General features: G+C 47.7%; 1 protein-coding gene across 1 annotated transcript in view; it reads left to right on the top strand.

The window, feature by feature from the left end:
• LOC138576984 (uncharacterized) overlaps positions 1–13,108 on the top strand; it is a 422,688-nt gene that overhangs the window by 290,771 nt on the left and 118,809 nt on the right. Inside the window, exon 11 of the mRNA XM_069649631.1 lies at positions 4,044–4,154. Coding sequence (XP_069505732.1) covers positions 4,044–4,154 — 111 coding nt within the window. The remainder of the gene's footprint in view (positions 1–4,043; positions 4,155–13,108) is intronic.

Here is a 13,108-nt window from a genome sequence, read left to right as displayed (position 1 = left end):
CAGAAACTGGATATCCACAAATTAAGAATATTCATATTCAAGAGCAGCACTACAATCCTGCTACAGTGTAGGTTCACTCTGTGATACAACATAGGAAGACAACAAAAAAGAGAGTGGTCAGCAACGATAGCCTGCTTTGTTGCCATTCATATTGATAAAAAGGAAACGAGATAAGCTTGTGCGTAGGTAATAAAACACAGCCAAGAACCATTCGATAAATAGTATTACTGATGACGAATTAATACTACCTGAGGCTGACAACATTAAAACATGTGCTGGCGCTTCCTGGCCATCTCTCCTTGTGTTGGCCTGGAAACCCAAATAACCAGCCCATGTACATGTGTGTGTGGCCATTAGCCTGCAGAACAATACTTCTAAGAGGGAAAGGCACATCCGGACCCACAAACCATGGCAAAGAACTTGACCTTACTGGGACCATGATTTTCTCTAACTTAGGGTGATGGCAAGGTACCACCAGCAAGAATCGGACCAAGGATCCAGTTATATAATCCCATTTGCTTACCCAGGTTCATCGTAAAAAGAACATTCTGCTTTATGAGCCCCAACTTTTCCAAATAAGCGAAGGCTGTAGACTCACACTGAATAGTATTTCACTAAGAAAATTACCTTTTTTTTCTATTTCTTTTCAACTTGGACCAAATAGTGGATGCAATGAAAGTTAAATCAGACACACTGCACAGACCCGATCCCCTCCACAGTCCCGATCCCCTCCACAGTCCCACTCCCCTCCACAGTCCCACTCCCCTCCACAGTCCCGATCCCCTGCACAGTCCCTATCCCCTCCACAGACCCGATCCCCTCCACAGTCCCGATCCCCTGCACAGTCCCACTCCCCTCCACAGTCCCACTCCCCTCCACAGTCCCGATCCCCTGCAGAGACCCGATCCCCTCCACAGTCCCGCTCCCCTCCACAGTCCCGATCCCCTCCACAGTCCCGATCCCCTCAACAGTCCCGATCCCCTGCACAGACCCGATCCCCTCCACAGTCCCGATCCCCTCCACAGTCCCGATCCCCTCCACAGTCCCACTCCCCTCCACAGTCCCACTCCCCTCCACAGTCCCACTCCCCTCCACAGTCCCACTCCCCTCCACAGTCCCACTCCCCTCCACAGACCCGATCCCCTCCACAGTCCCACTCCCCTCCACGGTCCCGATCCCCTCCACAGTCCCACTCCCCTCCACAAACCCGATCCCCTCCACAGACCCGATCCCCTCCACAGTCCCGATCCCCTCCACAGTCCCGATCCCCTCCACAGACCCGATCCCCTCCACAGTCCCGATCCCCTCCACAGTCCCGATCCCCTCCACAGACCCGATCCCCTCCACAGTCCCGATCCCCTCCACAGACCCGATCCCCTCCACAGACCCGATCCCCTCCACAGACCCGATCCCCTCCACAGTCCCGATCCCCTCCACAGTCCCGATCCCCTCCACAGTCCCGCTCCCATCCACAGTCCCGCTCCCATCCACAGACCCGATCCCCTCCACAGTCCCGATCCCCTCCACAGACCCGATCCCCTCCACAGACCCGATCCCCTCCACAGACCCGATCCCCTCCACAGTCCCGCTCCCATCCACAGACCCGATCCCCTCCACAGTCCCGATCCCCTCCACAGTCTCACTCCCCTCCACAGTCCCACTCCCCTCCACAGTCCCGATCCCCTCCACAGTCCCACTCCCCTCCACAGTCCCACTCCCCTCCACAGTCCCGATCCCCTCCACAGACCCGATCCCCTCCACAGTCCCACTCCCCTCCACAGACCCACTCCCCTCCACAGACCCGATCCCCTCCACAGACCCGATCCCCTCCACAGTCCCACTCCCCTCCACAGACCCGATCCCCTCCACAGTCCCGATCCCCTCCACAGACCCGATCCCCTCCACAGACCCACTCCCCTCCACAGACCTGATCCCCTCCACAGTCCCGATCCCCTCCACAGACCCGATCCCCTCCACAGACCCGATCCCCTCCACAGTCCCACTCCCCTCCACAGACCCGATCCCCTCCACAGTCCCGATCCCCTCCACAGACCCGATCCCCTCCACAGACCCGATCCCCTCCACAGTCCCGATCCCCTCCACAGACCCGATCCCCTCCACAGTCCCGATCCCCTCCACAGACCCGATCCCCTCCACAGTCCCGATCCCCTCCACAGACCCGATCCCCTTCACAGACCCGATCCCCTCCACAGACCCGATCCCCTCCACAGACCCGATCCCCTCCACAGACCCGATCCCCTCCACAGTCCCACTCCCCTCCACAGTCCCGATCCCCTCCACAGTCCCACTCCCCTCCACAGTCCCACTCCCATCCACAGAACCAAACATGTTCCATGTGGCAATGGGACAAGCAACTCTAAGAAGTATTCCATTATTCTAAAAATGAGCTGCTATCAAATACAAAACTGATAGACTTTGATCTGGAGAAATCAACAGAATTGTGAGTGCGAAATATCTTTGAGGGTTATGAACAGTCCCCACTCAGACAAACACACAAATAACACTCAACCAATAGTATACGCAAGTAGAACTCTTTGATCTTGATGGATCAGAGAAGCTCTAATTTCCAACTCCACAATTCTGGTCCATTATTCACTGTCACCACAGGCAACAAGCTGGCATCAGAACCCTTATTTCAAGGATGGTCCCTGATTCCTCAGCACACATAGCTACATTTGCAAGCTTACAAACTCACACTTGTGTATTGGGCAAAACTTGACAAATTACCTGATCTGATATTGAGGCACCGGAGGTGAGAACAATTAAGGAAATAGAAGAAGTGCCTTAGGAGAACACCATGACACATTCAAAGGCTATGTCAAAAGAAACATGCCATGAAGAGCACAGACAGATGAGTGCCTACAAGTCGTCAAATAATCATACCAGGCCACTGGAACCAAGTAAGAAGCCTAATCTGTAATGGATGCTGAGTGCAGGCTACTGCACACCTACTGGCCTGCCCTTCTCCTATTGGAGCACGCACATGGGTCATGCTAAGGTTATGTCATGGCCCGCTGATAAACACCTCATCTCCCTGTCCTATGCTGGAAGGTCAGGGCTAGAGATGAGATCCAAAACAGGGTTATATGTGATTTTACGGACCAAAATTTCAGAGTGGTACTTTTCTTTGTGACCATAATACCAAAAAACACTTCATTTTCTTTTTTATTTTATTTGGGGGGGGCAACCATTAACCCCCCCACCCCCCATTTTTCCATCCTTATAACACCACCCCAACCCCATCCCGGCTTATTTTAACCCTTTCATTGTTTTTCGGTGTGATGTACTTCAGTCAAATATACCACTCTGTTTTGTTCTCCGTAAAAAATGACTGGGTACCCCAAAACAATATGTTCCCCTCAGGAACACCGCCCTCTGGCCCCTCTATGAAACAGAGGTGCCCCACATAACAAACCTACATTAACTACCCGCGTTCTATAGAGACAATCAAGAATAGTCCCTATCCAACCATACATGCTCATGTCTCAAATATGCTGTCATGCCTTGATTCTCACACATGTTGAGTATCGCCAGCTGTGTAGCTTCCACTTGCCTGTCCCTTTGATATACAGAACATCATGCAACTGCCCGTATCACTGCAGTGTCGATCCGGGGTTTCGTCACCTGGGGGCATCCGTCTGGATGCCCCCAACTGCTTTCCATATAAGAGCTCAAATAGGATTTCCTGTGGCACCTGCGTGCGGCATACACCAAACAGAGTAGAGGTCTCACTTGCTGTGTTCAAAGGCTGCTGCCCAGCTTGCGAGTATGTGTCCTCTGAGATGATCAGCAGATGAAAAGAAATTGATGAACCCCATGGGTTTCCTCAAATTCTCAAGGATCTGCTTTATGAGTTAGAACTCTTGTTTGTGTCAATCTCAGTTCCATAAGGGAGTATAACCGGAGAGTAACAGGCACACTGCATTTAAAAGTGGCACGCATAGCTACTGGGTAATGTGAGTATTCAGTGATAGAAATGCAATCTCTATAAGCTTCAATGCATTGCTTTTGTTTTTTTGCAGGTATCGGATCCGGAACATCATAGGCCCACTTTGCTGGGAAGTAAACGGGCCAAGGAAATCCTTGAAAGACCTCTTAGCAAGATTGACAAAGTGGAAAAGCAAGGCAAAGAGGTATAGTTCTGTCTGTCTTAATAGATTAGAGTATGAAGGGATATGAGGGATGGGACTCGGCTATGCTTGCAGGCAGGACACCTAACATCTGGACTAGGAGTTAGCACTTGTTACATGCCACTACCTCTATTTATTTTTTTACATTCTGTTTTCCTTTGGGAATTTGTCCTGTCTGATTGAAGGCTGCCACTGTCCTAATTATCCTCAAGAAGTAGAACTTACTTACCCCTGGTAATGTTCTTTCTACTGCATGTTGCTGCCACGCATTCCTCATCTTAGAAATACCCATATCCTGCTTTGCAGTCTCTAACATTCTCCAACATTAGAGGGTGCTGTGCGGCATCGCATCGATGCGCCTCGACAGTTACCATTCCTGCGTTTGGACGTGACGTTGATGATAGTATAAATAGCACTCACTGCGCCCGTTGCCTCAGTCCAAAGTGTTTCCCTCTTTCTGCACAGACGACTTGAGGATTAAATAACCTGCCTGTGCATTGAAAGAGGGAAGTATATGAAAAAGGTCACCCACAGTCATAGGGGATGGCTGGGCGGGTGATCGAGAATCTGGGGGAAGAACAGCCAGTAGAAAGAACGTTACCAGGCTAAGTAATTTGTTCTTCTAATGGACTGTGTCCTCCAACGGATTCCTCATCTTAGATAGACTCCCACAGCACTTTTGTAGATGGAGGTGGAAGAAGTGGACTTTTGTATAATTTTCCTGATTATTGATTGATATTGTGCAGAACGCTCATCCACATCGAGCGTCCTGGCCCGACAGAGGGTCCAAGCAGTGATGCTTTGAGAAAGTGTGGAGTGAAGACCAAGTTGCTGCATTGCAAATGTTCTGTACTGGAACACCTATTTGAGAGCTGAAGCAATTGCCACTCCTCTGGTAGAATGGGCTCTTAGGTTTTTCTGGGACATCTTTTCCTGCAACGGCTTGCACTCTGAAATGCATCGGATGAACCAAAGGGATACAGTTTGTTTGGTCACAGCTTGGCCGAGCCTGTGGCAGGTATAACCAATAAACAGTAGGTCATCTTGCCTGACATTTGCCATCCTAGAAATGTGGAAACTAAGAGCCCTTTCCAGGTCAAACCTGTGTAAGCTCTCTTCACCCTCAGGAGGGCGAGGAGGAGGATAACAAGCTGGTAAAGTTATCTTCTGTGTTAGATGGAATACAGCACCACCCTGGGAAGGAAGGAGCTACAATGTCTCAAAACCTGTTAACGGCAACAATCGATTCTACATTTAAAGACTTTTATGGCGCTGACTTACTAATTTGTGGAGACTTAAATACAAACTGTATTCCCCCAACACCTGGGCTAACAACTAAATCTGTTGCTCAGTGTGATTCTCGAGGAAGGGCTTGGTGTGACTTAATGTCATGAAGAAATATTTTCAACACAGCGTTTGTATTCGGTGACTCAAACACCAAACCAACATGGAATAGGGGGAGCGCTCATTCCATCATCGATTACATTTTTGCTTCACTATCATTTTTACCACTCTTAACGGAAGCAAAAGTGATAAAAACAGCGCAAAGCGACCACAATTTTCTGTATATAAAATTAACCTCAGCCAAAACACCAAATTGCTCCAATGGGAAATGGAAATCGCCTACGTTTGTCTGTGAGACATTAACAGGCTGATTCATGGAATTTGTGCGCCGAAAAACGGGGATTTGTGCGCCATTCTGCCCGCAAATCCCCATTTGTTAAACAGGGATTTGCAGGCAGAATGGCGCATAAATCCCTGTTTTTCGGGGCACAAATTTCATGAATCAGCCCCTAAGTCTTTAACAGAATTATACACTGATCAGGCATACGTTAAACAAATCGACTACAGACTTCTTTTGGAGCCATTCAGAGGATTAAATAAAAAGTCCAACCAGCCAGCCAGTGAGCGGAGGCAGCATATTCATATCTTCAACCCCTTTTGGCTTCAAATCGAAATAAAGTGCGGAAAGTCAAAAGGCTAACCTCCTGCCAAAACACTGTCCAAAATGTGGCTAGCGCCAAAGAGGCAACAAGGAGCTATAAGTCTTGGCTGAGATCCTATCGAGTGGCCCTTTACCAACGGGACTCTATTGACATGTTGCAGTGATTGAACACCTCAAATTCTCGAAACTTTTGGAAGCTGATTAAGCCATTGGGTAAGGTACCAGATGACCTCTTAACAAACGGAATCTCCAAACAAAGTTGGGTGAAATTCTACTCAAAGTTGTTCAAATCTCCAAATCCGCTACTGGAACCTCTATCAACTTCTGAAGTTTCTTCTTGAGTTTCACTCAACGACATTGAGGAGATCACGCTGGCTCTAACAAAGCTTAAAAACTCAGGAGCGCCGGGGCCGGATGGCATCACGAATGTTGATTTAAAAAAGTTCCCCCGTTGAATGGTCTAAGCTACTAAGCCAAATATTCAAACGTTGCTCAACTCAAAGAAAAATTCCTCCATCATGTACGACGTCGGTTATCGTCCCAATTTACAAAAAAGGCTGTAAAAACGACCCTCAGAACTTCCGCCCAGTGGCCTTGCTCGATATAATCGGCAAAGTCTATGGAAGCTCGCGGCAAAAGAACTTCAAGCATGGGCAAGATACGCCGTTTGGAATTGTGTCGAACAATTCCAAACAGGATTCAAGAAAACAACTAGCACTAGCTTCAACATCATGCTCCTTAGCTTCCCCAAAGCTAAAGTCTCTGAGGGGAGCTGAAGGTCCATTTGGCGTTCAAAGACCTTACTCAGGCGTTCAACCTTGTAAACAGGTCAAAACTATGGCAGAAGTTGGAATCTTGGGATTGTCCGGCGAATATTTTGGGTCCCCTAAAAGCACTGCAGTGTGACACCAGTATTCGTGTGCAGATGAACAGCCACGGTCTACTCTCACCCGAGATCCCTACAACACGTAGAGTTAAGCAAGGCTGCCCTCTGGCGCTGGCGCTTTTCTTGGCATACTTCAGGGACTATAAAGAAGCAATTGTTTCGATCAGACTTTTCCTCCAAAAATTGGCCAAGTGAAGGTGCCACGTCTCTTATATGCAGACGATTTGATTCAACTGGATCAGACAGCTATAGGCCTACAACGCCAATTGGACTCACTTACAAAGTACACAATGGCAAACGACCTTGAAGTAAACAAATCTAAAACAATTATCTTGGTTTTAGAGAAGGCCAAAACGAAACACAGCAAACACAATTGGTACCTGGAAGGTGACCGAGATGAGCAGGTCTTGGAATTCAAATACCTAGTCGTCTTGTTGGACAGCACTGAAGGTTGATAAGGCAATGCCATTTCATCTTCACTGAAAAATGCAAACTCTTATTTCCCAAGCAACGATCCTCAACAAGACATTTGGCCTGTACGCCCTACTTCCAACAGTAAAATTCTACTGAATGAAAGTAATACCTTCTATTATATATGGGGCAGAGGCCTTGCCGTTCCTTCCAAAATCAATTTGGTCTATACTTGAAAGCCTCTTCTGGCGCACTGTTTTAAATCTCCCCAAATCGACGCCCTTGGTCTTGATTAGGCGAGAATTATCTTTAAACTCACTAGCGTCAATTGTTGCCCGAAACAGCTTAATGCTATATCGAAAAACTATTGACTGTTCTAGTCCTCCCATTTTCTCGCTGTTGAGGACCGAGCTGCTTTCCGGATCATGCAAACTGCTGTCCCAAACCGACTGCAAACTGAAACTGGAAGAGTGTGGGAGTTCCAAAGAAGAACTGTTACAGAATCCGATGAAAACCAAAAAAAGACTTGACATCTTTGATTGGATTGCCACCCTAGACAAAGCCCTTACTCACAAGCTGGCTGCTCCTTTGCCACCAACAGCCAGAAAGCTCTACAAAATCCAGCCATTTCTTAACAGACATCCTTCTAAAAAAAATAAGATCTACATTACTAAGGGCTCGTCTAAACTTGTTACCATCAAACGAGATAATGAAGATTAGAGGGTCTTCCCTTACAAACAGTTGTCGTTTCTGTGACGCACCTTTAAAAACGTAATCAGTCCGACACCTGTTATTGTCTTGCCCGGGAACTCACGTGTTCGATCCCCCTATTTGTCCCATCACCTTGCAAACGCTCACGTAGCGGAAGAGGAGCTTTGGTGTTCACGCCTGATTGGGGGTGGAAAGGACCTTGTGGGCCATTGCAACAGTAAACATCTTAGATCAGATCTTCGGCAGTATTGCTCCAAAAACTGTTAACGACTGCTCCAAAGGTCGCGGTGAGCTGTAACGATCTGAGCCATCACTCGAATTTTGTCTAAACCAGAATATTGCGTCTTTTCTGGTAGTTGCATTTTTACGTCTTTCATCTTGTAAAATCACTTTCTGCGATTATAATCTCGTAAATAAATAAATACATGTCTCAAAACAACCTTCTCCTTGAAGACTATAGTAAATGCTGCTTTGCATGACAAGGCTTGTAGCTCACTCTGCGAGCAGAGGTGATGGCTACCAAAAAGATGGTGTTCAAGGTTATCAACCTGAGAGGGCAAGAATGGAGAGGTTGAAATGGAGCTCCCAATAAGCATTGCCTCCCTGCACAGTGGTAGTGAAACTAGACCTCCTCTTTTGTTTAGGTAATGCATAGCCACCATGTTGTCCGTCATTATCAGGATGTTCTTCCATTGTATGTAAGGCAAATAGGCCATCAGTGCCAGTCTGATTGCCCCTCAGCTCTAACAGGTTTATGTGTAGACTTGATTCTGATGGGGACCAAAGCCAGCTCAACATCAGATCGCTCATGTGAGCTCCCCATCCTGTGAGTGAAGCATCTGTGACTACAGTTATCTTCAGCCAGGGTTCCCAAAAAGGTCCCTCTATCATATTCTCCTCTCAGGCCCACCACAGAAGAATCTGTGCAACCTTGCTTGGGACCGGAAGACGGTCTGTCGTTCTACCTGAGAATTGTGACCACTAGGGTAGGGACCTCATCCTTCGGCTTCTGGCACTGGAAAAATGCAGGATGCCATGAGGCCCAGCAACCTCAGAAAGTCGAAGGCCAGTAGAAGGCTGGCATTCTGAAATCTTGTTACCATCTGCAAGATATGCTGAGCCCACAAACCGGAAGGCAAAACCTTGCCCAACAAAGAGCCCAGGACCACTCCAACGAATTGAAGCTGTTGAGAAGGTGTTAGCTGGGACTTCTTGAAGTTGAGGGAGAAGCCTAGTTTGTGGAAAGAGTGGCAGGTGCTGTTGAGATGTTTCAGAACCTGCTCTGATCAGCCAATCATCTAGGTAGGGAAAGATGTGGATCCCTCCCATCCTTAGATTTACTGATACCACCGCCATCAACTTGGTGAAGACCCTTGGGGTAGAGGTGAGCCCGAAAGACAGTACTCGAAACTGATAGTGATAACTGCCAATGTTGAACCTCAGGTATTTTCTGTGCTTGGATGGTGTCATATGATCTTCTGGCTGCTTACTTTCATGTACTCATACAACCCAATACTGGAGCTGAAGGGCCTGCAGAATCTGCGAAAAAGTCATCAACTTGAGTCTGTCCTTCCTGAGGAACTTGGTCAAGCATCTCAGATCCAAGATGGGTTTCAGTCCTCTGTCTTTCTTGTGAACCAGAAAATAGGTGGAGTACCAACCCTGGTATTGTTCCGCTACAGGTACCCCTTCCACGGCACCTTTCTCCAACAGGGAAAGTATCTCCGGTAGAAGGAGAGGATGCAGTTCACAAGTAGATTGCTTGGACGACAATCTGCCATTTTTGCAGATGCTGGGTCAACCGGCCTCCTACTCGGGCCCTGTGCTCATAGAGATTTTGGGGCTGTGGCAGTGGGCAGTGAGGAGGTGGCAGCAGGTTTTCATCCACGGATTCTGGGGACGTGTGAGAACCTCCTTTGTCCTCTCTAGGTAGCCTGGCCTCTTCTTCTTTGGCTAAAAGAGGAGTAGTAGCGAAAAGAATGACCTCTCCAAACCTGCGTAGCAGCCTTAGAAGCTTGTAGCTTCGTCAGCTTTTGATCCAAAAAGGTTTGACCCACCTAAGGGCATGTCCAGGAGCCTTTATGGACGTCGGGGGGAAACCCAGCCTTGCATAACCACACAAATCTCCTGATCACCACACTTGAGCCTAGACATCTGCCAACACAGTGTGACGCATTAAGGCCTGTTTAAAGGGCCTGGCAAGAAGCCTTCTTACTATCATTGACGAGATTATTAAAGCCATCTCTCATCTCCCCTTTGGGAATGTTTTCTGCCACTTTGAAAATGACATTCCATAATGTATAAGTGTATTTTTCCGAAGCACAAGATGCACTGATGTGTTTCAGTGCCATGATTCCAGCAGAGAACACCCTCTTTGCCAGTGCGTCGTACGTCTTATCGTTCCTATCCAGGGGGCTGTCAGATAAGCTGCTGCCTTTTGATGTGGAAGTAGCTGCCTGCACCACCAAACTCCCTGGTAAAGGATGCCTGGAGAGGAAGTCAGGGTCAACAGAAGAAGGTCAGTACTTCTTCACCAACTCCTTTTTTACAGCAGGAGTGGTGTCTGGTTTTTGCTAGTTTTCCAGAATGTTTTTCTTGTGCTGTAGGGAAGCACAGGCTCCTTAGGAGGGCCCCTATTCAAAATGTCCGTAAGGTCATCTTGGGTAATGTCCTTTGCAGGACGTCCCCAACCCAAATACTCAATCAACCTATTCATGACCGTTCCATAGGCAACATTTGGGTGAGAGCGTTTGCCAAAATCAGCCTCAGGAGAGGTATCCAGACCACTGGCTTCCTTCAGACAAGTAGCTAGGTCTTCAAGCCCAACGTCCTCTTTCTCCTCGTCTTCTTCAAAGATGGATCCAAAAGATCTGAAGAAATCCGTCTTCGATTTGTGTAAAAAATCGGAAGTTGGATCAGAGGTCGACATCGAGGGGCCCTTCCACTTTGACACCTTCGTGGAGGAATTCACAGAAGCCTCCGTAGTTGATGCTGTCAGTGCCTTGCAAGACGATATCCCTGAGGTCTTCAGACTTGGGCTTTTGGGTGCACAAGTCGAAGCCTTGCTAGATTCCCTGCCAGTCTTGGAAGACGCAATAGATTCAACAGCCTTGTTTGACACTTTCGAGGGACCATGAGGGACCGCCTTCGAAAAGACCTCCATCATCTTTTCTCTGACCTTGTCCCTTTCGGCTGCAGAAGCGGTCTTATATGTAAATTGTACCTGATGGTTGTCGGGCGAGCAGTCTGAGGATAGGTAACGATGGCGTTGTTTCTTTGACTTCTTTTTTGACGACAAAGAGGAAGTATGATGGGACTGGCTCTTAGATCTTGACCAGTTAGAATGTCAAGATAATTCCTTGGGCCTTTCTGGAGACTTGTCTCCGGCAGTGCTTCTACCTTCGGAAGATTTTCTCTTTGAAGGTGTAGAAGACAGAGACTTGGAAATCGACCAACCTAAGGTGAGCTTTGATCTTCTCTCCATCAAGGCCTTGCTGGTCATCGATAAGCAGGAGCCACTCTCAATGACTTCTCGTTCTTCACGGTGGCACAAGTGAAAAATCTTGTGTGGATCATTGATTGACATTTTTTAATCAGTCTGCACATCTCTTGAAGCCTATCTTCTATGTAAACATTGTGAAGATTTTCACTCAAAAAGGATAACAGCGCTATCGAGATATTCACTGAGGTGAGTCGAACCGTTCCGAGGGCAAGCTGTGCATGTGAAAAACAGAACTGAGGCATTGGGTGCAGTGTGTTCGAATTATACTTTCATTAGCATCATGCAGGAATGGTGACCGTCGAGGGACATCGACTTGATGTGTGTGTCAAAATCAACCTCAGGGGACATATCCAGACCACTGGCTTCTTTCAGACAAATAGCTAGCTCTTCAAGCCCGGATTGGTCTGTGACCAACTCTTCTGGAACATTGGAAGTTCCAGAAATGTTCATACCTGAACGGGTACGATGTCCTCTTCCTCCTCCTTCTTCCAAGGTGGATCCAAAGGATGTGAAGAAATCTGTCTTTGATTTGTTGGATCTGACGTCGACGTCAAAGGGCCCTTCCACTTTTACACCTTCGTGGAGGAAGTCATAGAAGTGTATTGCTTTGATGAAGACTCAGTAGTCGACGTTGTTGATGCTATGCAAGGCGACATTCATGAGGTCTTCAGATGTGGGCTTTTGGGTGCGCAGGTTGAAGCCTTGCTGGATTCCCGCCAGTCCTGGAAGACGCAGTGGATTCAAGAGACTTTTTTTACTCTTTCGAGGGACCAGGAGGGGCCACCTTCAAAAATACCTCCATCATCTTTTCTCAGAACATTTCCCATTCGGCCACAGAAGCGTCTTTTTTTTTTTTTTTTTTTATTTCTCTTTATTGGCATTTAAAACAACCGGCACCCCATGCCAACAGCAAACCTAATCCCCTACACCCCCTCGGTACATTCCTATATTGAACCTTGTACAGTGCTAGCTCCACGGCAATAGTGGTTTTATAGGGAAATTGTACCTGACAGTTGTCGGGCGTGCAGTCTGAGGATGGCGAACAATGGTGTTGTTTCTTTGAATTCTTTTGTGACGACCAAGAGGAAGAATGACGGGAATCACTCTTTGATCTTGACCGTTTAGAATGTCAAGATAGTTTCTTGGACCTTTTCTCTTCGAAGGTGTGGAAGGCAGAGATTTGGAAACCGACCGACCTAGGGTGAGCTTCGATCTTCTTCCCTTCAAGGCCTTACTGGTCATCGATTGGCAGGAGCCGCTCTCAGTGACTTCATGTTCTTCACTGTGACACCAGAGACAAATCCTGTGCGGATCAGTGATCGAAATCTTCGAATCAGTCTGCACATCTTTTGAAGCCTGTCTTTGACGTAGACATTGTGAAGATTCTCACTCAAAAAGGATAACAGCGTTATCGAGAAATTCACTGAGGCGACTGGAACTGTTCTCAGGACATGCTGTGCCTGCGGAAAAGGCAATGGGCGCAGTTTGTGCTATTTATATTA

Source organism: Ambystoma mexicanum, chromosome 1p, assembly GCF_040938575.1.
Source record: "Ambystoma mexicanum isolate Mex_15411 chromosome 1p, UKY_AmexF1_1, whole genome shotgun sequence".
NCBI lineage: Eukaryota > Metazoa > Chordata > Amphibia > Caudata > Ambystomatidae > Ambystoma > Ambystoma mexicanum.
This window is presented reverse-complemented; position numbering and strand designations above follow the sequence as displayed.